At 39.3% G+C, this 25304-nt stretch overlaps 1 protein-coding gene across 1 annotated transcript in view; it reads right to left on the bottom strand.

The window, feature by feature from the left end:
• Positions 1–1158: 1158 nt before the first annotated feature.
• LOC129847380 (deleted in lung and esophageal cancer protein 1-like) overlaps positions 1159–25304 on the bottom strand; it is a 50877-nt gene continuing 26731 nt past the window's right edge. The window contains exons 13-16 of the mRNA XM_055915155.1: positions 19133–19294; positions 18823–18976; positions 3665–3785; positions 1159–1286 (exon numbers count right to left, since the gene is read on the bottom strand). Of these exons, the coding sequence (XP_055771130.1) occupies positions 1160–1286; positions 3665–3785; positions 18823–18976; positions 19133–19294 (564 nt within the window). The 3' untranslated portion in view covers position 1159. The remainder of the gene's footprint in view (positions 1287–3664; positions 3786–18822; positions 18977–19132; positions 19295–25304) is intronic.

The raw sequence follows: 25304 nt of genomic DNA, 5'->3' as shown, positions 1-25304 counted from the left end.
GTTTGACGATGTTCAATTAATTCACACAAATGTATAAATAAAAGCTGTGAAAGTGGATACATGTAGTTCATATATTTCCAAACATTACTTTGCATCCTTTACTCATGCTGCCAAACATACCCTCGTAAAACTGACCATCCTACCGATCCTCGACTTCGGCGATGTCATTTACAAAATAGCCTCCAACACTCTACTCAATAAATTGGATGCAGTCTATCACAGTGCCATCCATTTTGTCACCAAAGCCCCATATACTACCCACCACTGCGACCTGTATGCTCTCGTTGGCTGAACCTCGCTTCATACTTGTCGCCAAACCCACTGGCTACAGGTTATCCACAAGTCTCTGCTAGGTAAAGTCCCCCCTTATCTCAGCTCACTGGTCACCATAGCAGCACCTACCTGTAACACGCGCTCCAGCAGGTATATCTCACTGGTCATCCCCAAAACCAACACCTGATTGGCCGCCTTTCCTTCGACAATGTCCTTTATGCCTGACTTCCAACGTTTTCTCCCTTTTTCCAAAGTGCATTTACATTCTTTGATGAATGTGACAGAATGTGGTATCAGATGCAGGTTTTCTGTTCAGAATACCAGTATTATAAATCAATAAATCATCTTTGACCTTGGACCTCTGGACAGAACAGTTGACCTTGGACCTCTGGACAGAACAGTTGACCTTGGACCTCTGGACAGAACAGTTGACCTTGGACCTCTGGACAGAACAGTTGACCTTGGACCTCTGGACAGAACAGTTGATAGTGAGTCGTGAGTTGTGTTCTAACAGTCCATTGAAAGCTCTAGGCGTAAGGCTCAATAACAACACAGAAACACTTGTGAATAGTTGAATTTGTTCATTTCCATAAACCAACAACGTACACAGTAACATCATATACACCAGCGGAGGCTGCTGAGGGGAGGACAGCGCCAAGTAATGGCTGGAACAGAGCAAACGGAATGGCATCAAACACATGGAAACCATGTGTTTGGTGTATTTAATGCCATTCCACCCATTTCGCTCCAGTCATTACCACGTGCTCATTCTCCCTCCAACCTCCTGTGCTATTCACTAAGTACAAAACGTGATAAATACATGCAAAGAGTGCACAAAACTGTTGACCGTGTTCTCAGGTTAAAGTCCTGTCCTCTGAGACTCCTGCTAAATGTCGGCTAGTGGAGACACAAATCTCTCGTCGAAGGAGCCGCGTCCCTGGACGTGTAGCGATAAGGGGGGCTCCCCCAGGACCCCCTCCACTATGGCTGTGGCTTGGAACTCCCTCTCATTGCTACAGGAGACAAATTAGACTTGGTAGAGAACCAGTAATGATAGACTTATATTGTCAGAAATATGTAACCAAACCATATAGAGAAATATCTAACTAAACTATATAGAGAAATATGTAACCAAACCATATAGAGAAATATGTAACCAAACCATATAGAGAAATATCTAATATCTTAGGGGTAGTTACCTGCTGTTGAGCTGATCTGTAGGGGCTGTGTGTTAGTTAGGGGTAGTTACCTGGCTGTTGAGCTGATCTGTAGGGGCTGTGTGTTAGTTAGGGGTAGTTACCTGGCTGTGAAACTGATCTGTAGGGGCTGTGTGTTAGTTAGGGGTAGTTACCTGGCTGTGAAACTGATCTGTAGGGGCTGTGTGTTAGTTAGGGGTAGTTACCTGGCTGTGAAACTGATCTGTAGGGGCTGTGTGTTAGTTAGGGGTAGTTACCTGGCTGTGAAACTGGTCTGTAGGGGCTGTGTGTTAGTTAGGGGTAGTTACCTGGCTGTGAAACTGATCTGTAGGGGCTGTGTGTTAGTTAGGGGTAGTTACCTGGCTGTTGAGCTGATCTGTAGGGGCTGTGTGTTAGTTGGGGGTAGTTACCTGGCTGTGAAACTGATCTGTAGGGGCTGTGTGTTAGTTAGGGGTAGTTACCTGGCTGTGAAACTGATCTGTAGGGGCTGTGTGTTAGTTAGGGGTAGTTACCTGGCTGTGAAACTGATCTGTAGGGGCTGTGTGTTAGTTAGGGGTAGTTACCTGGCTGTGAAACTGATCTGTAGGGGCTGTGTGTTAGTTAGGGGTAGTTACCTGGCTGTGAAACTGATCTGTAGGGGCTGTGTGTTAGTTAGGGGTAGTTACCTGGCTGTTGAGCTGATCTGTAGGGGCTGTGTGTTAGTTAGGGGTAGTTACCTGGCTGTTGAGCTGATCTGTAGGGGCTGTGTGTTAGTTAGGGGTAGTTACCTGGCTGTGAAACTGATCTGTAGGGGCTGTGTGTTAGTTAGGGGTAGTTACCTGGCTGTTGAGCTGGTCTGTAGGGGCTGTGTGTTAGTTAGGGGTAGTTACCTGGCTGTTGAGCTGATCTGTAGGGGCTGTGTGTTAGTTAGGGGTAGTTACCTGGCTGTGAAACTGATCTGTAGGGGCTGTGTGTTAGTTAGGGGTAGTTACCTGGCTGTTGAGCTGATCTGTAGGGGCTGTGTGTTAGTTAGGGGTAGTTACCTGGCTGTTGAGCTGATCTGTAGGGGCTGTGTGTTAGTTAGGGGTAGTTACCTGGCTGTGAAACTGATCTGTAGGGGCTGTGTGTTAGTTAGGGGTAGTTACCTGGCTGTGAAACTGATCTGTAGGGGCTGTGTGTTAGTTAGGGGTAGTTACCTGGCTGTGAAACTGATCTGTAGGGGCTGTGTGTTAGTTAGGGGTAGTTACCTGGCTGTTGAGCTGATCTGTAGGGGCTGTGTGTTAGTTAGGGGTAGTTACCTGGCTGTTGAGCTGATCTGTAGGGGCTGTGTGTTAGTTAGGGGTAGTTACCTGGCTGTGAAACTGATCTGTAGGGGCTGTGTGTTAGTTAGGGGTAGTTACCTGGCTGTGAAACTGATCTGTAGGGGCTGTGTGTTAGTTAGGGGTAGTTACCTGGCTGTGAAACTGATCTGTAGGGGCTGTGTGTTAGTTAGGGGTAGTTACCTGGCTGTGAAACTGATCTGTAGGGGCTGTGTGTTAGTTAGGGGTAGTTACCTGGCTGTTGAGCTGATCTGTAGGGGCTGTGTGTTAGTTAGGGGTAGTTACCTGGCTGTGAAACTGATCTGTAGGGGCTGTGTGTTAGTTAGGGGTAGTTACCTGGCTGTTGAGCTGATCTGTAGGGGCTGTGTGTTAGTTAGGGGTAGTTACCTGGCTGTTGAGCTGATCTGTAGGGGCTGTGTGTTAGTTAGGGGTAGTTACCTGGCTGTTGAGCTGATCTGTAGGGGCTGTGTGTTAGTTAGGGGTAGTTACCTGGCTGTGAAACTGATCTGTAGGGGCTGTGTGTTAGTTAGGGGTAGTTACCTGGCTGTGAAACTGATCTGTAGGGGCTGTGTGTTAGTTAGGGGTAGTTACCTGGCTGTGAAACTGATCTGTAGGGGCTGTGTGTTAGTTAGGGGTAGTTACCTGGCTGTGAAACTGATCTGTAGGGGCTGTGTGTTAGTTAGGGGTAGTTACCTGGCTGTGAAACTGATCTGTAGGGGCTGTGTGTTAGTTAGGGGTAGTTACCTGGCTGTGAAACTGATCTGTAGGGGCTGTGTGTTAGTTAGGGGTAGTTACCTGGCTGTTGAGCTGATCTGTAGGGGCTGTGTGTTAGTTAGGGGTAGTTACCTGGCTGTTGAGCTGATCTGTAGGGGCTGTGTGTTAGTTAGGGGTAGTTACCTGGCTGTGAAACTGATCTGTAGGGGCTGTGTGCAAGAGGAGACAGGATACTCCAACGGCTTCAGGACCCCACAGTCAGGAGTCACTCTGAACTCTGACCCTTCCTCCTCCTCACCAGAGTCTGCAGACAAAGACAGAGTTAACATACCATCACCAATCACAGGCGCATTTTACACCCTTTCGGGTTTGTTTTGAAATCAATCGCATGCTTTTTGAATTGTATAATTTTCCCAGTACATTTCAGCGTCAGATGGAACCACAATGACGATATCACTGGTGCTCCCATCTTCAAAAAGTTACGGTTACCACATGAAATGTATTCTTTATTGATTGAGATGCAGCCTATATTGGACCTTTTATTAATCCATTTTAGAATAAGGCTGTATCGTAACAAAATGTTGAAAAAGTCAAGGGGTCTGAATACTTTCCGAAATGCCCTGTATATGTACACTCAGCAGTTCACACACCATGTAGACCACTGGGAAGACAGTCAGTACTTAAAGTAGATGGCCCTAGCTAGCACAAAGACCGTACAAAATAACTATGCTTGTCACTCCTGGAGCTATCAGGAGTCCTCTGGCTCTAGAATGAAGCAGACCACAACCAATATAAAATAGTTTGGACACTTAATAAGTGACAAACACCACATATATATAGATACATTTATCCCATTACTCAACAATATGAAAGCAGATGAAATACAATAGAACAATCTTCCCATACATCTAACAGGTAGAATAAACCTCTTCAGAATGGCATGGCTTCCACAATTGTCCTATTTATTCTCGGTAATACCAATTACCCCCCCGAAGACATTCTAAAAAAAAGCTCAGTCATAATAAACTTTATTTGGGCAAATAAAATAAAACTAAAAAGGAATGTTTTACCGTCAGTGTCCCGTTCTGACCTTTACTTCCTTTGTTGTGTCTTTATTTACATGATTTGTCAATTTGCACGTTTGCTAATCATTTGTGCAGCCAGACCTATTTGCCATTAATTTTGCCTCATCCCTTTCAACCATACCATTTTTAAATTCCTCATCAATCCAATGGGATTTAACAGTTTTTACAGTCATGTTCTTGACGGGGGCTTATTAGTAACTGGAAAAAGTTATTTCATAAATGTGTCAAGAGCAGTGTCTGTTTGCTTCTCATTACACACCACATATCATCAACATATTAATCACTACAACACTTATTGTATGACCTCTTACATATATATTATTCCCAGCCTTTGGAACGTTGGTTTTCCTAGATGTGGCTACTATATTGTGATCACTACATCCTATGGAATTGGAAACAGCTTCATTATTAAAGTTGTGATCAATGCAGGTTGATGATTTCATTCCTGTGCTGTTTGTAACTACCCTGGTAGGTTGACTGATAACCTGAACCAGGTTGCAGGCACTGGTTACCGTTTGAAGCTTTTTCTTGAGTGGGCAGCTTGATGAAAGCCAGTCAATATTCAAATCACTCAGAAAATATACTTCTCTGTTGATATCACATACATTATCAAGCATTTCACACATATTATCCAGATACTGACTGTTAGCACTTGGTGGTCTATAGCAGCTTCCCACCAGAATGGGCTTTAGGTGAGGCAGATGAACCTGTAGCCATATTACTTCAACAGTATCTCCTTCCAGTTCTCTGCTGCCAATGACTGGAATGAACTACAAAAATCTCTGAAGCTGGAGACTCATATCTCCCTCACTAACTTTAAGCAACAGCTGTCAGAGCAGCTCACAGATCACTGCATATAGCCCATCTATAAATAGCCCATCCAACTACCTCATCCCCATACTGTATTTATTTATTTATCTTGCTCCTTTGCACCCCAGTATCTCTACTTGCACATTTAATCTTCTGCACATCTACCATTCCAGTGTCTAATTGCTATATTGTAATTACTTCGCCACCATGGCCTATTTCCTGAACTCCCTTATCCTACCTCATTTGCACTCACTGTATATATACTTTTTCTACAGTTGTTTTGATGGTTTGTTTATCCCATGTGTAACTCTGTGTTGTTGTATGTGTCAAACTGCTTTGCTTTATCTTGTGGCTCCCGTGTGGCTCAGTTGGTAGAGCATGGCGCTTGCAACGCCAGGGTTGTGGGTTCATTCCCCACGGGGGGACCAGGATGAATATGTATGAACTTTCCAATTTGTAAGTCGCTCTGGATAAGAGCGTCTGCTAAATGACTTAAATATAAATATATCTTGGCCAGGTCGCAGTTGTAAATGAGAACTTTTTCTCAACTGGCCTTCCTGGTTAAATAAAGGTGTTCAACTGGCCACCTGGTTAAATAAAGGTGTTCTCAACTAGCCTACCTGGTTAAATAAAGGTGTTCAACTGGCCGACCTGGTTAAATAAAGGTGTTCAACTGGCCTACCTGGTTAAATAAAGGTGTTCAACTGGCCACCTGGTTAAATAAAGGTGTTCAACTGGCCACCTGGTTAAATAAAGGTGTTCTCAACTAGCCTACCTGGTTAAATAAAGGTGTTCTCAACTAGCCTGGTTAAATAAAGGTGTTCTCAACTGGCCTACCTGGTTAAATAAAGGTGTTCTCAACTGGCCTACCTGGTTAAATAAAGGTGTTCTCAACTGGCCTACCTGGTTAAATAAAGGTGTTCAACTGGCCACCTGGTTAAATAAAGGTGTTCAACTGGCCTACCTGGTTAAATAAAGGTGTTCAACTGGTCTACCTGGTTAAATAAAGGTGTTCAACTGGCCACCTGGTTAAATAAAGGTGTTCAACTGGCCACCTGGTTAAATAAAGGTGTTCTCAACTGGTCTACCTGGTTAAATAAAGGTGTTCTCATCTGGTCTACCTGGTTAAATAAAGGTGTTCAACTGGCCTACCTGGTTAAATAAAGGTGTTCAACTGGCCTACCTGGTTAAATAAAGGTATTCTCAACTGGCCACCTGGTTAAATAAAGGTATTCTCAACTGGTCTACCTGGTTAAATAAAGGTGTTCAACTGGCCTACCTGGTTAAATAAAGGTATTCTCAACTGGCCACCTGGTTAAATAAAGGTGTTCAACTGGCCACCTGGTTAAATAAAGGTGTTCAACTGGCCAACCTGGTTAAATAAAGGTGTTCTCAACTGGTCTACCTGGTTAAATAAAGGTGTTCAACTGGTCTACCTGGTTAAATAAAGGTGTTCAACTGGTCTACCTGGTTAAATAAAGGTGTTCAACTGGCCAACCTGGTTAAATAAAGGTGTTCTCAACTGGTCTACCTGGTTAAATAAAGGTGTTCAACTAGCCTACCTGGTTAAATAAAGGTGTTCTCAACTGGCCTACCTGGTTAAATAAAGGTGTTCTCAACTGGCCTACCTGGTTAAATAAAGGTGTTCTCAACTAGCCTACCTGGTTAAATAAAGGTGTTCTCAACTGGCCACCTAGGTAAAATAAAGGTGTTCTCAACTGGCCTACCTGGTTAAATAAAGGTGTTCTCAACTGGCCTACCTGGTTAAATAAAGGTGTTCTCAACTGGCCTACCTGGTTAAATAAAGGTGTTCTCAACTGGCCTACCTGGTTAAATAAAGGTGTTCTCATCTGGCCTACCTGGTTAAATAAAGGTGTTCTCAACTGGCCTACCTGGTTAAATAAAGGTGTTCTCAACTAGCCTACCTGGTTAAATAAAGGTGTTCTCAACTAGCCTACCTGGTTAAATAAAGGTGTTCTCAACTAGCCTACCTGGTTAAATAAAGGTGTTCTCAACTGGCCACCTGGTTAAATAAAGGTGTTCTCAACTGGCCACCTGGTTAAATAAAGGTGTTCTCAACTAGCCTACCTGGTTAAATAAAGGTGTTCTCAACTGGCCACCTGGTTAAATAAAGGTGTTCAACTGGTCTACCTGGTTAAATAAAGGTGTTCAACTGGTCTACCTGGTTAAATAAAGGTGTTCAACTGGCCAACCTGGTTAAATAAAGGTGTTCTCAACTAGCCTACCTGGTTAAATAAAGGTGTTCTCAACTGGCCTACCTGGTTAAATAAAGGTGTTCTCAACTGGCCTACCTGGTTAAATAAAGGTGTTCAACTGGCCTACCTGGTTAAATAAAGGTGTTCTCAACTAGCCTACCTGGTTAAATAAAGGTGTTCTCAACTAGCCTACCTGGTTAAATAAAGGTGTTCTCAACTAGCCTACCTGGTTAAATAAAGGTGTTCTCAACTGGCCACCTAGGTAAAATAAAGGTGTTCTCAACTGGCCTACCTGGTTAAATAAAGGTGTTCTCAACTGGCCACCTGGTTAAATAAAGGTGTTCTCAACTGGCCACCTGGTTAAATAAAGGTGTTCTCAACTGGCCACCTGGTTAAATAAAGGTGTTCTCAACTGGTCTACCTGGTTAAATAAAGGTGTTCAACTGGTCTACCTGGTTAAATAAAGGTGTTCAACTGGCCTACCTGGTTAAATAAAGGTGTTCAACTGGCCACCTGGTTAAATAAAGGTGTTCTCAACTGGTCTACCTGGTTAAATAAAGGTGTTCTCATCTGGTCTACCTGGTTAAATAAAGGTGTTCAACTGGCCTACCTGGTTAAATAAAGGTGTTCAACTGGCCTACCTGGTTAAATAAAGGTATTCTCAACTGGCCACCTGGTTAAATAAAGGTATTCTCAACTGGTCTACCTGGTTAAATAAAGGTGTTCTCAACTGGCCTACCTGGTTAAATAAAGGTGTTCTCAACTAGCTTACCTGGTTAAATAAAGGTGTTCTCAACTGGCCACCTAGGTAAAATAAAGGTGTTCTCAACTGGCCTACCTGGTTAAATAAAGGTGTTCTCAACTAGCCTACCTGGTTAAATAAAGGTGTTCTCAACTAGCCTACCTGGTTAAATAAAGGTGTTCTCAACTAGCCTACCTGGTTAAATAAAGGTGTTCTCATCTGGCCTACCTGGTTAAATAAAGGTGTTCTCAACTGGTCTACCTGGTTAAATAAAGGTGTTCAACTGGCCAACCTGGTTAAATAAAGGTGTTCTCAACTGGCCACCTGGTTAAATAAAGGTGTTCTCAACTGGCCACCTGGTTAAATAAAGGTGTTCTCAACTGGCCACCTGGTTAAATAAAGGTGTTCTCAACTGGTCTACCTGGTTAAATAAAGGTGTTCAACTGGTCTACCTGGTTAAATAAAGGTGTTCTCAACTGGCCTACCTGGTTAAATAAAGGTGTTCTCAACTGGCCACCTGGTTAAATAAAGGTGTTCAACTGGTCTACCTGGTTAAATAAAGGTGTTCAACTGGCCTACCTGGTTAAATAAAGGTGTTCAACTGGCCACCTGGTTAAATAAAGGTGTTCTCAACTGGCCTACCTGGTTAAATAAAGGTGTTCTCAACTAGCCTACCTGGTTAAATAAAGGTGTTCTCAACTAGCCTACCTGGTTAAATAAAGGTGTTCAACTGGTCTACCTGGTTAAATAAAGGTGTTCTCAACTGGTCTACCTGGTTAAATAAAGGTGTTCAACTGGCCAACCTGGTTAAATAAAGGTGTTCTCAACTGGCCACCTGGTTAAATAAAGGTTCTCAACTGGCCTACCTGGTTAAATAAAGGTGTTCTCAACTAGCCTACCTGGTTAAATAAAGGTGATCTCAACTGGCCACCTGGTTAAATAAAGGTGTTCTCAACTGGTCTACCTGGTTAAATAAAGGTGTTCAACTGGTCTACCTGGTTAAATAAAGGTGTTCAACTGGCCTACCTGGTTAAATAAAGGTGTTCAACTGGCCTACCTGGTTAAATAAAGGTGTTCAACTGGCCTACCTGGTTAAATAAAGGTGTTCAACTGGCCAACCTGGTTAAATAAAGGTGTTCAACTGGTCTACCTGGTTAAATAAAGGTGTTCAACTGGCCTACCTGGTTAAATAAAGGTGAAATAAAAATAATAATACAATATAACACGAGAACCTCAGTGTTAACAGTGGTCTTCCTACTAGGACACACCACCTCAGTGTTAACAGTGGTCTTCCTACTAGGACACACCACCTCAGTGTTAACAGTGGTCTTCCTACTAGGACACACCGCCTCAGTGTTAACAGTGGTCTTCCTACTAGGACACACCACCTCAGTGTTAACAGTGGTCTTCCTACTAGGACACACCGCCTCAGTGTTAACAGTGGTCTTCCTACTAGGACACACCGCCTCAGTGTTAACAGTGGTCTTCCTACTAGGACACACCGCCTCAGTGTTAACAGCATAAATCTCGTTCATAGGCACATGATTACTACATACAACAGCTGTAGGATCAGTAAAGTCATTCAGGTCAGTTAGAGGGACAAGTCATTGATAAGTCATTGTCTCAACAAAGCCTTATAGTGCTTTAAAAGGATCCAGGATCCTCTACATGCTTTGTAAGTAGGAAAACCTGCAAAATCGGCAGTGCATCAAATAGTTGTTCTCCCCACTGTATGAGCACTCTAGTAACTACAGGACCATGGTTACCTATGAGAGCTCTAGTAACTACAGGACCATGGTTACCTATGAGAGCTCTAGTAACTACAGGACCATGGTTACCTATGAGAGCTCTAGTAACTAGAGGACCATGTTACCTATGAGAGCTCTAGTAACTACAGGACCATGGTTACCTATGAGAGCTCTAGTAACTAGAGGACCATGTTACCTATGAGAGCTCTAGTAACTACAGGACCATGGTTACCTTTGAGAGCTCTAGTAACTACAGGACCATGGTTACCTATGAGAGCTCTAGTAACTACTGGACCATGGTTACCTATGAGAGCTCTAGTAACTACAGGACCATGGTTACCTATGAGAGCTCTAGTAACTACAGGACCATGGTTACCTATGAGAGCTCTAGTAACTACAGGACCATGGTTACCTATGAGAGCTCTAGTAACTACAGGACCATGGTTACCTATGAGAGCTCTAGTAACTACTGGACCATGGTTACCTATGAGAGCTCTAGTAACTACAGGACCATGGTTACCTATGAGAGCTCTAGTAACTACAGGACCATGGTTACCTATGAGAGCTCTAGTAACTACAGGACCATGGTTACCTATGAGAGCTCTAGTAACTACAGGACCATGGTTACCTATGAGTATTCTCCAGTAGCTAGAGGACCATGGTTACCTATGAGCGCTCTAGTAACTACAGGACCATGGTTACCTATGAGAGCTCTAGTAACTACAGGACCATGGTACCTATGAGCGCTCTAGTAACTACAGGACCATGGTTACCTATGAGAGCTCTAGTAACTACAGGACCATGGTTACCTATGAGAGCTCTAGTAACTACAGGACCATGGTTACCTATGAGAGCTCTAGTAACTACAGGACCATGGTTACCTATGAGAGCTCTAGTAACTACAGGACCATGGTTACCTATGAGAGCTCTAGTAACTACTGGACCATGGTTACCTATGAGAGCTCTAGTAACTACTGGACTATGGTTACCTATGAGAGTTCTAGTAACTACAGGACCATGGTTATCTATGAGAGCTCTAGTAACTACAGGACCATGGTTACCTATGAGAGCTCTAGTAACTACAGGACCATGGTTACCTATGAGAGCTCTAGTAACTACAGGACCATGGTTACCTATGAGAGCTCTAGTAACTACTGGACCATGGTTACTATGAGAGCTCTAGTAACTACAGGACCATGGTTACCTATGAGAGCTCTAGTAACTACAGGACCATGGTTACCTATGAGAGCTCTAGTAACTACAGGACCATGGTTACCTATGAGAGCTCCAGTAACTACAGGACCATGGTTACCTATGCGCGCTCTAGTAACTACAGGACCATGGTTACCTATGAGAATCTAGTAACTACAGGACCATGGTTACCTATGAGAGCTCTAGTAACTACAGGACCATGGTTAACTATGAGAGCTCTAGTAACTACAGGACCATGGTTACCTATGAGCGCTCTAGTAACTACAGGGCCATGGTTACCTATGAGAGCTCCAGTAACTACAGGACCATGGTTACCTATGAGAATCTAGTAACTACAGGACCATGGTTACCTATGAGAGCTCTAGTAACTACAGGACCATGGTTACCTATGAGAGCTCCAGTAACTACAGGACCATGGTTACCTATGAGAGCTCTAGTAACTACAGGACCATGGTTACCTATGAGCGCTATAGTAACTACAGGACCATGGTTACTATGAGAGCTCTAGTAACTACAGGACCATGGTTACCTATGAGAGCTCTAGTAACTAGAGGACCATGTTACCTATGAGAGCTCTAGTAACTACAGGACCATGGTTACCTATGAGAGCTCTAGTAACTACAGGACCATGGTTACCTATGAGAGCTCTAGTAACTACAGGACCATGGTTACCTATGAGAGCTCTAGTAACTACGGGACCATGGTTACCTATGAGAGCTCTAGTAACTACAGGACCATGGTTACCTATGAGAGCTCTAGTAACTACAGGACCATGGTTACCTATGAGAGCTCTAGTAACTACAGGACCATGGTTACCTATGAGAGCTCTAGTAACTACAGGACCATGGTTACCTATGAGAGCTCTAGTAACTAGAGGACCATGTTACCTATGAGAGCTCTAGTAACTACAGGACCATGGTTACCTATGAGAGCTCTAGTAACTACGGGACCATGGTTACCTATGAGAGCTCTAGTAACTACAGGACCATGGTTACCTATGAGAGCTCTAGTAACTACAGGACCATGGTTACCTATGAGAGCTCTAGTAACTACAGGACCATGGTTACCTATGAGAGCTCTAGTAACTACAGGACCATGGTTACCTATGAGAGCTCTAGTAACTACAGGACCATGGTTACCTATGAGAGCTCTAGTAACTACAGGACCATGGTTACCTATGAGAGCTCTAGTAACTACAGGACCATGGTTACCTATGAGAGCTCTAGTAACTACAGGACCATGGTTACCTATGAGAGCTCTAGTAACTACAGGACCATGGTTACCTATGAGAGCTCTAGTAACTACAGGACCATGGTTACCTATGAGAGCTCTAGTAACTACTGGACCATGGTTACCTATGAGAGCTCTAGTAACTACAGGACCATGGTTACCTATGAGAGCTCTAGTAACTACAGGACCATGGTTACCTATGAGAGCTCTAGTAACTACAGGACCATGGTTACCTATGAGAGCTCTAGTAACTACAGGACCATGGTTACCTATGAGAGCTCTAGTAACTAGAGGACCATGTTACCTATGAGAGCTCTAGTAACTACAGGACCATGGTTACCTATGAGAGCTCTAGTAACTAGAGGACCATGTTACCTATGAGAGCTCTAGTAACTACAGGACCATGGTTACCTTTGAGAGCTCTAGTAACTACAGGACCATGGTTACCTATGAGAGCTCTAGTAACTACAGGACCATGGTTACCTATGAGAGCTCTAGTAACTACAGGACCATGGTTACCTATGAGAGCTCTAGTAACTACTGGACCATGGTTACTATGAGAGCTCTAGTAACTACAGGACCATGGTTACCTATGAGAGCTCTAGTAACTACAGGACCATGGTTACCTATGAGAGCTCTAGTAACTACAGGACCATGGTTACCTATGAGAGCTCCAGTAACTACAGGACCATGGTTACCTATGAGCGCTCTAGTAACTACAGGACCATGGTTACCTATGAGAATCTAGTAACTACAGGACCATGGTTACCTATGAGAGCTCTAGTAACTACAGGACCATGGTTAACTATGAGAGCTCTAGTAACTACAGGACCATGGTTACCTATGAGCGCTCTAGTAACTACAGGGCCATGGTTACCTATGAGAGCTCCAGTAACTACAGGACCATGGTTACCTATGAGAATCTAGTAACTACAGGACCATGGTTACCTATGAGAGCTCTAGTAACTACAGGACCATGGTTACCTATGAGAGCTCCAGTAACTACAGGACCATGGTTACCTATGAGAGCTCTAGTAACTACAGGACCATGGTTACCTATGAGCGCTATAGTAACTACAGGACCATGGTTACTATGAGAGCTCTAGTAACTACAGGACCATGGTTACCTATGAGAGCTCTAGTAACTAGAGGACCATGTTACCTATGAGAGCTCTAGTAACTACAGGACCATGGTTACCTATGAGAGCTCTAGTAACTACAGGACCATGGTTACCTATGAGAGCTCTAGTAACTACAGGACCATGGTTACCTATGAGAGCTCTAGTAACTACGGGACCATGGTTACCTATGAGAGCTCTAGTAACTACAGGACCATGGTTACCTATGAGAGCTCTAGTAACTACAGGACCATGGTTACCTATGAGAGCTCTAGTAACTACAGGACCATGGTTACCTATGAGAGCTCTAGTAACTACAGGACCATGGTTACCTATGAGAGCTCTAGTAACTAGAGGACCATGTTACCTATGAGAGCTCTAGTAACTACAGGACCATGGTTACCTATGAGAGCTCTAGTAACTACGGGACCATGGTTACCTATGAGAGCTCTAGTAACTACAGGACCATGGTTACCTATGAGAGCTTTAGTAACTACAGGACCATGGTTACCTATGAGAGCTCTAGTAACTACAGGACCATGGTTACCTATGAGAGCTCTAGTAACTACAGGACCATGGTTACCTATGAGAGCTCTAGTAACTACAGGACCATGGTTACCTATGAGAGCTCTAGTAACTACAGGACCATGGCTACCTATGAGAGCTCTAGTAACTACAGGACCATGGTTACCTATGAGAGCTCTAGTAACTACAGGACCATGGTTACCTATGAGAGCTCTAGTAACTACAGGACCATGGTTACCTATGAGAGCTCTAGTAACTACAGGACCATGGTTACCTATGAGAGCTCTAGTAACTACTGGACCATGGTTACCTATGAGAGCTCTAGTAACTACAGGACCATGGTTACCTATGAGAGCTCTAGTAACTACAGGACCATGGTTACCTATGAGAGCTCTAGTAACTACAGGACCATGGTTACCTATGAGAGCTCTAGTAACTACAGGACCATGGTTACCTATGAGAGCTCTAGTAACTACAGGACCATGGTTACCTATGAGAGCTCTAGTAACTACAGGACCATGGTTACCTATGAGAGCTCTAGTAACTACAGGACCATGGTTACCTATGAGAGCTCTAGTAACTACAGGACCATGGTTACCTATGAGAGCTCTAGTAACTACAGGACCATGGTTACCTATGAGAGCTCTAGTAACTACGGGACCATGGTTACCTATGAGAGCTCTAGTAACTACAGGACCATGGTTACCTATGAGAGCTCTAGTAACTACAGGACCATGGTTACCTATGAGAGCTCTAGTAACTACAGGACCATGGTTACCTATGAGAGCTCTAGTAACTACAGGACCATGGTTACCTATGAGAGCTCTAGTAACTAGAGGACCATGTTACCTATGAGAGCTCTAGTAACTACAGGACCATGGTTACCTATGAGAGCTCTAGTAACTACGGGACCATGGTTACCTATGAGAGCTCTAGTAACTACAGGACCATGGTTACCTATGAGAGCTCTAGTAACTACAGGACCATGGTTACCTATGAGAGCTCTAGTAACTACAGGACCATGGTTACCTATGAGAGCTCTAGTAACTACAGGACCATGGTTACCTATGAGAGCTCTAGTAACTACAGGACCATGGTTACCTATGAGAGCTCTAGTAACTACAGGACCATGGTTACCTATGAGAGCTCTAGTAACTACAGGACCATGGTTACCTATGAGAGCTCTAGTAACTACAGGACCATGGTTACCTATGAGAGCTCTAGTAACTACAGGACCATGGTTACCTATGAGAGCTCTAGTAACTACAGGACCATGGTTACCTATGAGAGCTCTAGTAACTACTGGACCATGGTTACCTATGAGAGCTCTAGTAACTACAGGACCATGGTTACCTATGAGAGCTCTAGTAACTACAGGACCATGGTTACCTATGAGAGCTCTAGTAACTACAGGACCATGGTTACCTATGAGAGCTCTAGTAACTACAGGACCATGGTTACCTATGAGAGCTCTAGTAACTAGAGGACCATGTTACCTATGAGAGCTCTAGTAACTACAGGACCATGGTTACCTATGAGAGCTCTAGTAACTAGAGGACCATGTTACCTATGAGAGCTCTAGTAACTACAGGACCATGGTTACCTTTGAGAGCTCTAGTAACTACAGGACCATGGTTACCTATGAGAGCTCTAGTAACTACAGGACCATGGTTACCTATGAGAGCTCTAGTAACTACAGGACCATGGTTACCTATGAGAGCTCTAGTAACTACTGGACCATGGTTACTATGAGAGCTCTAGTAACTACAGGACCATGGTTACCTATGAGAGCTCTAGTAACTACAGGACCATGGTTACCTATGAGAGCTCTAGTAACTACAGGACCATGGTTACCTATGAGAGCTCCAGTAACTACAGGACCATGGTTACCTATGAGCGCTCTAGTAACTACAGGACCATGGTTACCTATGAGAATCTAGTAACTACAGGACCATGGTTACCTATGAGAGCTCTAGTAACTACAGGACCATGGTTACCTATGAGAGCTCCAGTAACTACAGGACCATGGTTACCTATGAGAGCTCTAGTAACTACAGGACCATGGTTACCTATGAGCGCTATAGTAACTACAGGACCATGGTTACTATGAGAGCTCTAGTAACTACAGGACCATGGTTACCTATGAGAGCTCTAGTAACTAGAGGACCATGTTACCTATGAGAGCTCTAGTAACTACAGGACCATGGTTACCTATGAGAGCTCTAGTAACTACAGGACCATGGTTACCTATGAGAGCTCTAGTAACTACAGGACCATGGTTACCTATGAGAGCTCTAGTAACTACGGGACCATGGTTACCTATGAGAGCTCTAGTAACTACAGGACCATGGTTACCTATGAGAGCTCTAGTAACTACAGGACCATGGTTACCTATGAGAGCTCTAGTAACTACAGGACCATGGTTACCTATGAGAGCTCTAGTAACTACAGGACCATGGTTACCTATGAGAGCTCTAGTAACTAGAGGACCATGTTACCTATGAGAGCTCTAGTAACTACAGGACCATGGTTACCTATGAGAGCTCTAGTAACTACGGGACCATGGTTACCTATGAGAGCTCTAGTAACTACAGGACCATGGTTACCTATGAGAGCTTTAGTAACTACAGGACCATGGTTACCTATGAGAGCTCTAGTAACTACAGGACCATGGTTACCTATGAGAGCTCTAGTAACTACAGGACCATGGTTACCTATGAGAGCTCTAGTAACTACAGGACCATGGTTACCTATGAGAGCTCTAGTAACTACAGGACCATGGTTACCTATGAGAGCTCTAGTAACTACAGGACCATGGTTACCTATGAGAGCTCTAGTAACTACAGGACCATGGTTACCTATGAGAGCTCTAGTAACTACAGGACCATGGTTACCTATGAGAGCTCTAGTAACTACAGGACCATGGTTACCTATGAGAGCTCTAGTAACTACTGGACCATGGTTACCTATGAGAGCTCTAGTAACTACAGGACCATGGTTACCTATGAGAGCTCTAGTAACTACAGGACCATGGTTACCTATGAGAGCTCTAGTAACTACAGGACCATGGTTACCTATGAGAGCTCTAGTAACTACAGGACCATGGTTACCTATGAGAGCTCTAGTAACTACAGGACCATGGTTACCTATGAGAGCTCTAGTAACTACTGGACTATGGTTACCTATGAGAGCTCTAGTAACTACATGACCATGGTTACCTATGAGCGCTATAGTAACTACAGGACCATGGTTACTATGAGAGCTCTAGTAACTACAGGACCATGGTTACCTATGAGAGCTCTAGTAACTAGAGGACCATGTTACCTATGAGAGCTCTAGTAACTACAGGACCATGGTTACCTATGAGAGCTCTAGTAACTACAGGACCATGGTTACCTATGAGAGCTCTAGTAACTACAGGACCATGGTTACCTATGAGAGCTCTAGTAACTACGGGACCATGGTTACCTATGAGAGCTCTAGTAACTACAGGACCATGGTTACCTATGAGAGCTCTAGTAACTACAGGACCATGGTTACCTATGAGAGCTCTAGTAACTACAGGACCATGGTTACCTATGAGAGCTCTAGTAACTACAGGACCATGGTTACCTATGAGAGCTCTAGTAACTAGAGGACCATGTTACCTATGAGAGCTCTAGTAACTACAGGACCATGGTTACCTATGAGAGCTCTAGTAACTACGGGACCATGGTTACCTATGAGAGCTCTAGTAACTACAGGACCATGGTTACCTATGAGAGCTCTAGTAACTACAGGACCATGGTTACCTATGAGAGCTCTAGTAACTACAGGACCATGGTTACCTATGAGAGCTCTAGTAACTACAGGACCATGGTTACCTATGAGAGCTCTAGTAACTACAGGACCATGGTTACCTATGAGAGCTCTAGTAACTACAGGACCATGGTTACCTATGAGAGCTCTAGTAACTACAGGACCATGGTTACCTATGAGAGCTCTAGTAACTACAGGACCATGGTTACCTATGAGAGCTCTAGTAACTACAGGACCATGGTTACCTATGAGAGCTCTAGTAACTACAGGACCATGGTTACCTATGAGAGCTCTAGTAACTACTGGACCATGGTTACCTATGAGAGCTCTAGTAACTACAGGACCATGGTTACCTATGAGAGCTCTAGTAACTACAGGACCATGGTTACCTATGAGAGCTCTAGTAACTACAGGACCATGGTTACCTATGAGAGCTCTAGTAACTACAGGACCATGGTTACCTATGAGAGCTCTAGTAACTACAGGACCATGGTTACCTATGAGAGCTCTAGTAACTACAGGACCATGGTTACCTATGAGAGCTCTAGTAACTACTGGACTATGGTTACCTATGAGAGCTCTAGTAACTACAGGACCATGGTTACCTATGAGAGCTCTAGTAACTACAGGACCATGGTTACCTATGAGAGCTCTAGTAACTACAGGACCATGGTTATCTATGAGAGCTCTAGTAACTACAGGACCATGGTTACCTATGAGAGCTCTAGTAACTACAGGACCATGGTTACCTATGAGAGCTCCAGTAACTACAGGACCATGGCTACCTATGAGCGCTCCAGTAACTACAGGACCATGGTTACCTATGAGAGCTCTAGTAACTACAGGACCATGGTTACCTATGAGTATTCTCCAGTAGCTAGAGGAGCCTCCTCGGTTGGAAAGATGGACCTCCTTGACCAGGGTCTGACCCACGTAGCAGGTACCGAAGTCCAGACTGTCACAGGACAGACTTAGAGTGGGCAGGGACAGGTGGGCACAGAGTGGCACGGTCTGCGGACAGAAGAGGTTTAAAGACATGACAGAACAGGGCAGGAGTACAGACAGTTAGCACACCATGTCCTCTGAACCAAACCTATTTATTGATGACCACTGTTAAATCACAATGACTGTAAATATCCCTTACTATCACTATGAATGATCTGTTACCTGCAGACTGTTGTTGTTGTAATGCACCGACAGGGTCTGCAGGAACCTCAGCTTCCTCTCTCCACTCTCATTGGTAACCAGAGACACGTTGGGCGGGACTTCCTCTGCAGACTGCCTCAGATAGGCCAGCATGGATAGAGAGCTGTGGAACGCCACCTTCACCTGCCAACCACAGGAAGAAAGGATATTGGAAGTCCATTGTAGAATCCCTATATGTAGATGCAATATGTCCACTGAGTTATACTGATATAGTTTATACTGATATAGTTTATACTGATATAGTTTATACTGATATAGTTTATACTGATATAGTTTATACTGATATAGTTTATACTGATATAGTTTACACTGATATAGTTTATACTGATATAGTTTACACTGATATAGTTTATATTGATATAGTTTACACTGATATAGTTTACACTGATATAGTTTATACTGATATAGTTTAAACTGATATAGTTTATATTGATATAGTTTATACTGATATAGTTTATACTGATATAGTTTAAACTGATATAGTTTATATTGATATAGTTTATACTGATATAGTTTAAACTGATATAGTTTATACTGATATAGTTTATACTGATATAGTTTAAACTGATATAGTTTATATTGATATAGTTTACACTGATATAGTTTACACTGATATAGTTTATACTGATATAGTTTATACTGATATAGTTTACACTGATATAGTTTACATTGATATAGTTTATATTGATATAGTTTATATTGATATAGTTTATACTGATATAGTTTACACTGATATAGTTTATACTGATATAGTTTATATTGATATAGTTTATATTGATATAGTTTATATTGATATAGTTTAAACTGATATAGTTTATACTGATATAGTTTATATTGATATAGTTTATACTGATATAGTTTACACTGATATAGTTTATACTGATATAGTTTATATTGATATAGTTTATACTGATATAGTTTACACTGATATAGTTTATACTGATATAGTTTATATTGATATAGTTTAAACTGATATAGTTTATACTGATATAGTTTATACTGATATAGTTTATACTGATATAGTTTATACTGATATAGTTTATATTGATATAGTTTACACTGATATAGTTTATACTGATATAGTTTATATTGATATAGTTTAAACTGATATAGTTTATATTGATATAGTTTATACTGATATAGTTTATATTGATATAGTTTATATTGATATAGTTTACACTGATATAGTTTATACTGATATAGTTTACACTGATATAGTTTATACTGATATAGTTTATATTGATATAGTTTATACTGATATAGTTTATATTGATATAGTTTACACTGATATAGTTTATACTGATATAGTTTACACTGATATAGTTTACACTGATATAGTTTATATTGATATAGTTTACACTGATATAGTTTATACTGATATAGTTTACACTGATATAGTTTACACTGATATAGTTTATATTGATATAGTTTAAACTGATATAGTTTACACTGATATAGTTTACACTGATATAGTTTATACTGATATAGTTTACACTGATATAGTTTACACTGATATAGTTTATATTGATATAGTTTATACTGATATAGTTTATATTGATATAGTTTACACTGATATAGTTTAACCTGATATAGTTTATATTGATATAGTTTACACTGATATAGTTTATACTGATATAGTTTATACTGATATAGTTTATATTGATATAGTTTATATTGATATAGTTTATACTGATATAGTTTATACTGATATAGTTTATATTGATATAGTTTATATTGATATAGTTTATACTGATATAGTTTATACTGATATAGTTTATACTGATATAGTTTATATTGATATAGTTTATATTGATATAGTTTAAACTGATATAGTTTATATTGATATAGTTTATATTGATATAGTTTATATTGATATAGTTTAAACTGATATAGTTTATACTGATATAGTTTATATTGATATAGTTTATACTGATGTAGTTTATACTGATATAGTTTATACTGATATAGTTTACACTGATATAGTTTATATTGATATAGTTTATACTGATATAGTTTATACTGATATAGTTTATACTGATATAGTTTACATTGATATAGTTTATACTGATATAGTTTATACTGATATAGTTTATATTGATATAGTTTATATTGATATAGTTTATATTGATATAGTTTAAACTGATATAGTTTATACTGATATAGTTTATATTGATATAGTTTATACTGATATAGTTTATACTGATATAGTTTATACTGATATAGTTTACACTGATATAGTTTATATTGATATAGTTTATACTGATATAGTTTATACTGATATAGTTTATACTGATATAGTTTACATTGATATAGTTTATACTGATATAGTTTATACTGATATAGTTTATACTGATATAGTTTATATTGATATAGTTTAAACTGATATAGTTTATATTGATATAGTTTAAACTGATATAGTTTATATTGATATAGTTTATACTGATATAGTTTATATTGATATAGTTTAAACTGATATAGTTTACATTGATATAGTTTATATTGATATAGTTTACACTGATATAGTTTATACTGATATAGTTTAAACTGATATAGTTTATACTGATATAGTTTACACTGATATAGTTTACACTGATATAGTTTACACTGATATAGTTTACACTGATATAGTTTATACTGATATAGTTTATATTGATATAGTTTAAACTGATATAGTTTATATTGATATAGTTTATACTGATATAGTTTACACTGATATAGTTTATATTGATATAGTTTAAACTGATATAGTTTATACTGATATAGTTTATATTGATATAGTTTAAACTGATATAGTTTATATTGATATAGTTTATACTGATATAGTTTATACTGATATAGTTTACACTGATATAGTTTACACTGATATAGTTTACATTGATATAGTTTATATTGATATAGTTTATATTGATATAGTTTAAACTGATATAGTTTATACTGATATAGTTTACACTGATATAGTTTATATTGATATAGTTTATATTGATATAGTTTACACTGATATAGTTTATATTGATATAGTTTATATTGATATAGTTTACACTGATATAGTTTATATTGATATAGTTTAAACTGATATAGTTTATACTGATATAGTTTACACTGATATAGTTTATATTGATATAGTTTATACTGATATAGTTTATACTGATATAGTTTATACTGATATAGTTTATACTGATATAGTTTATATTGATATAGTTTATATTGATATAGTTTACACTGATATAGTTTATATTGATATAGTTTAAACTGATATAGTTTATACTGATATAGTTTACACTGATATAGTTTATATTGATATAGTTTATACTGATATAGTTTATACTGATATAGTTTATACTGATATAGTTTATATTGATATAGTTTAAACTGATATAGTTTATATTGATATAGTTTAAACTGATATAGTTTATACTGATATAGTTTACACTGATATAGTTTATATTGATATAGTTTATACTGATATAGTTTATACTGATATAGTTTACACTGATATAGTTTATACTGATATAGTTTATATTGATATAGTTTATACTGATATAGTTTACACTGATATAGTTTACACTGATATAGTTTACACTGATATAGTTTACACTGATATAGTTTATACTGATATAGTTTATATTGATATAGTTTACACTGATATAGTTTACACTGATATAGTTTATACTGATATAGTTTACATTGATATAGTTTACACTGATATAGTTTACACTGATATAGTTTACACTGATATAGTTTATACTGATATAGTTTACACTGATATAGTTTACACTGATATATTTTATACTGATATAGTTTATACTGATATAGTTTACACTGATATAGTTTATACTGATATAGTTTACATTGATATAGTTTACACTGATATAGTTTACACTGATATAGTTTACACTGATATAGTTTATACTGATATAGTTTACACTGATATAGTTTACACTGATATATTTTATACTGATATAGTTTATACTGATATAGTTTATACTGATATAGTTTATACTGATATAGTTTACACTGATATAGTTTACACTGATATAGTTTACACTGATATAGTTTACACTGATATAGTTTACATTGATATAGTTTATACTGATATAGTTTACACTGATATAGTTTACACTGATATAGTTTACACTGATATAGTTTACACTGATATAGTTTACACTGATATAGTTTACATTGATATAGTTTACACTGATATAGTTTACACTGATATAGTTTACACTGATATAGTTTACACTGATATAGTTTATATTGATATAGTTTATATTGATATAGTTTACACTGATATAGTTTACACTGATATAGTTTACACTGATATAGTTTACACTGATATAGTTTACACTGATATAGTTTACATTGATATAGTTTACACTGATATAGTTTACACTGATATAGTTTACACTGATATAGTTTACACTGATATAGTTTATACTGATATAGTTTATATTGATATAGTTTACACTGATATAGTTTACACTGATATAGTTTACACTGATATAGTTTATACTGATATAGTTTACACTGATATAGTTTACACTGATATAGTTTATACTGATATAGTTTATATTGATATAGTTTACACTGATATAGTTTACACTGGTATAGTTTATATTGATATAGTTTATACTGATATAGTTTACAATGATATAATTTATTTTGATATAGTTTATACTGATATAGTTTACACTGATATTGTCATGTTCCTGACCTGTTTTCTGTTGTTTTGTATGTGTTTAGTTGGTCAGGACGTGAGCTGGGTGGGAATTCTATGTTGTGTGTCTAGTTTGTCTGTTTCTATGTCAGCCTAGTGTGGGTTCTCAATCAGAGACAGATGGTAGTCGTTGTCTCTGATTGAGACTCATATATAGGAGGCTTGTTTTGTGTTGGGATTTTGTGGGTGTTTGTTACCTGTCTCTGTGTTTGTGTTCTGCACCAGATAGGTCTGTATCGGTTTTGCATTTGTTATTTTGTAGGTTGTTTGTAGTGTTTCACTTGTGTTTGTATTAAACATGTTTAACACTAGCCGTGCTGCACTTTGGTCCTCTCCTTCACCCCTGGAAGAAAACCTTTACAGATATAGTTTACACTGATATAGTTTACACTGATATAGTTTACACTGATATAGTCAACAATGATATAGTTTACACTGATATAGTTTATACTGATATAGTTTACACTGATATAGTTTATACTGATATAGTTTATACTGATATAGTTTATACTGATATAGTTTATACTAATATAGTCTACAATGATATAGTTTAAACTGATAAAGTTTACACTGATATAGTTTACACTGATATAGTTTATATTGATATAGTTTACACTGATATAGTTTACACTGATATAGTTTATACTAATATAGTCAACAATGATATAGTTTAAACTGATAAAGTTTACACTGATATAGTTTATATTGATATAGTTTACACTGATATAGTTTACACTGATATAGTTTACCATGTGTTCTGGTGTATTGTTAGGTATCTATCTACTTGTGTGTTCTGGTGTATTGTTAGGTATCTACTGATGAGTTCTGGTGTATTGTTAGGTATCTATCTACTGATGTGTTCTGGTGTATTGTTAGGTATCTATCTACTTGTGTGTTCTGGTGTATTGTTAGGTATCTACTGATGAGTTCTGGTGTATTGTTAGGTATCTACTGATGTGTTCTGGTGTATTGTTAGGTATCTATCTACTGATGTGTTCTGGTGTATTGTTAGGTATCTACTGATGTGTTCTGGTGTATTGTTAGGTATCTACTGATGTGTTCTGGTGTATTGTTAGGTATCTACTGATGTGTTCTGGTGTATTGTTAGGTATCTACTGATGTGTTCTGGTGTATTGTTAGGTATCTACTGATGTGTTCTGGTGTATTGTTAGGTATCTACTGATGTGTTCTGGTGTATTGTTAGGTATCTACTGATGTGTTCTGGTGTATTGTTAGGTATCTACTGATGTGTTCTGGTGTATTGTTAGGTATCTACTGATGAGTTCTGGTGTATTGTTAGGTATCTATCTACTGATGTGTTCTGGTGTATTGTTAGGTATCTATCTACTGATGTGTTCTGGTGTATTGTTAGGTATCTACTGATGTGTTCTGGTGTATTGTTAGGTATCTACTGATGTG

This window comes from Salvelinus fontinalis, unplaced genomic scaffold (assembly GCF_029448725.1).
Source record: "Salvelinus fontinalis isolate EN_2023a unplaced genomic scaffold, ASM2944872v1 scaffold_0809, whole genome shotgun sequence".
Taxonomy (NCBI): Eukaryota; Metazoa; Chordata; class Actinopteri; order Salmoniformes; family Salmonidae; genus Salvelinus; species Salvelinus fontinalis.
This window is presented reverse-complemented; position numbering and strand designations above follow the sequence as displayed.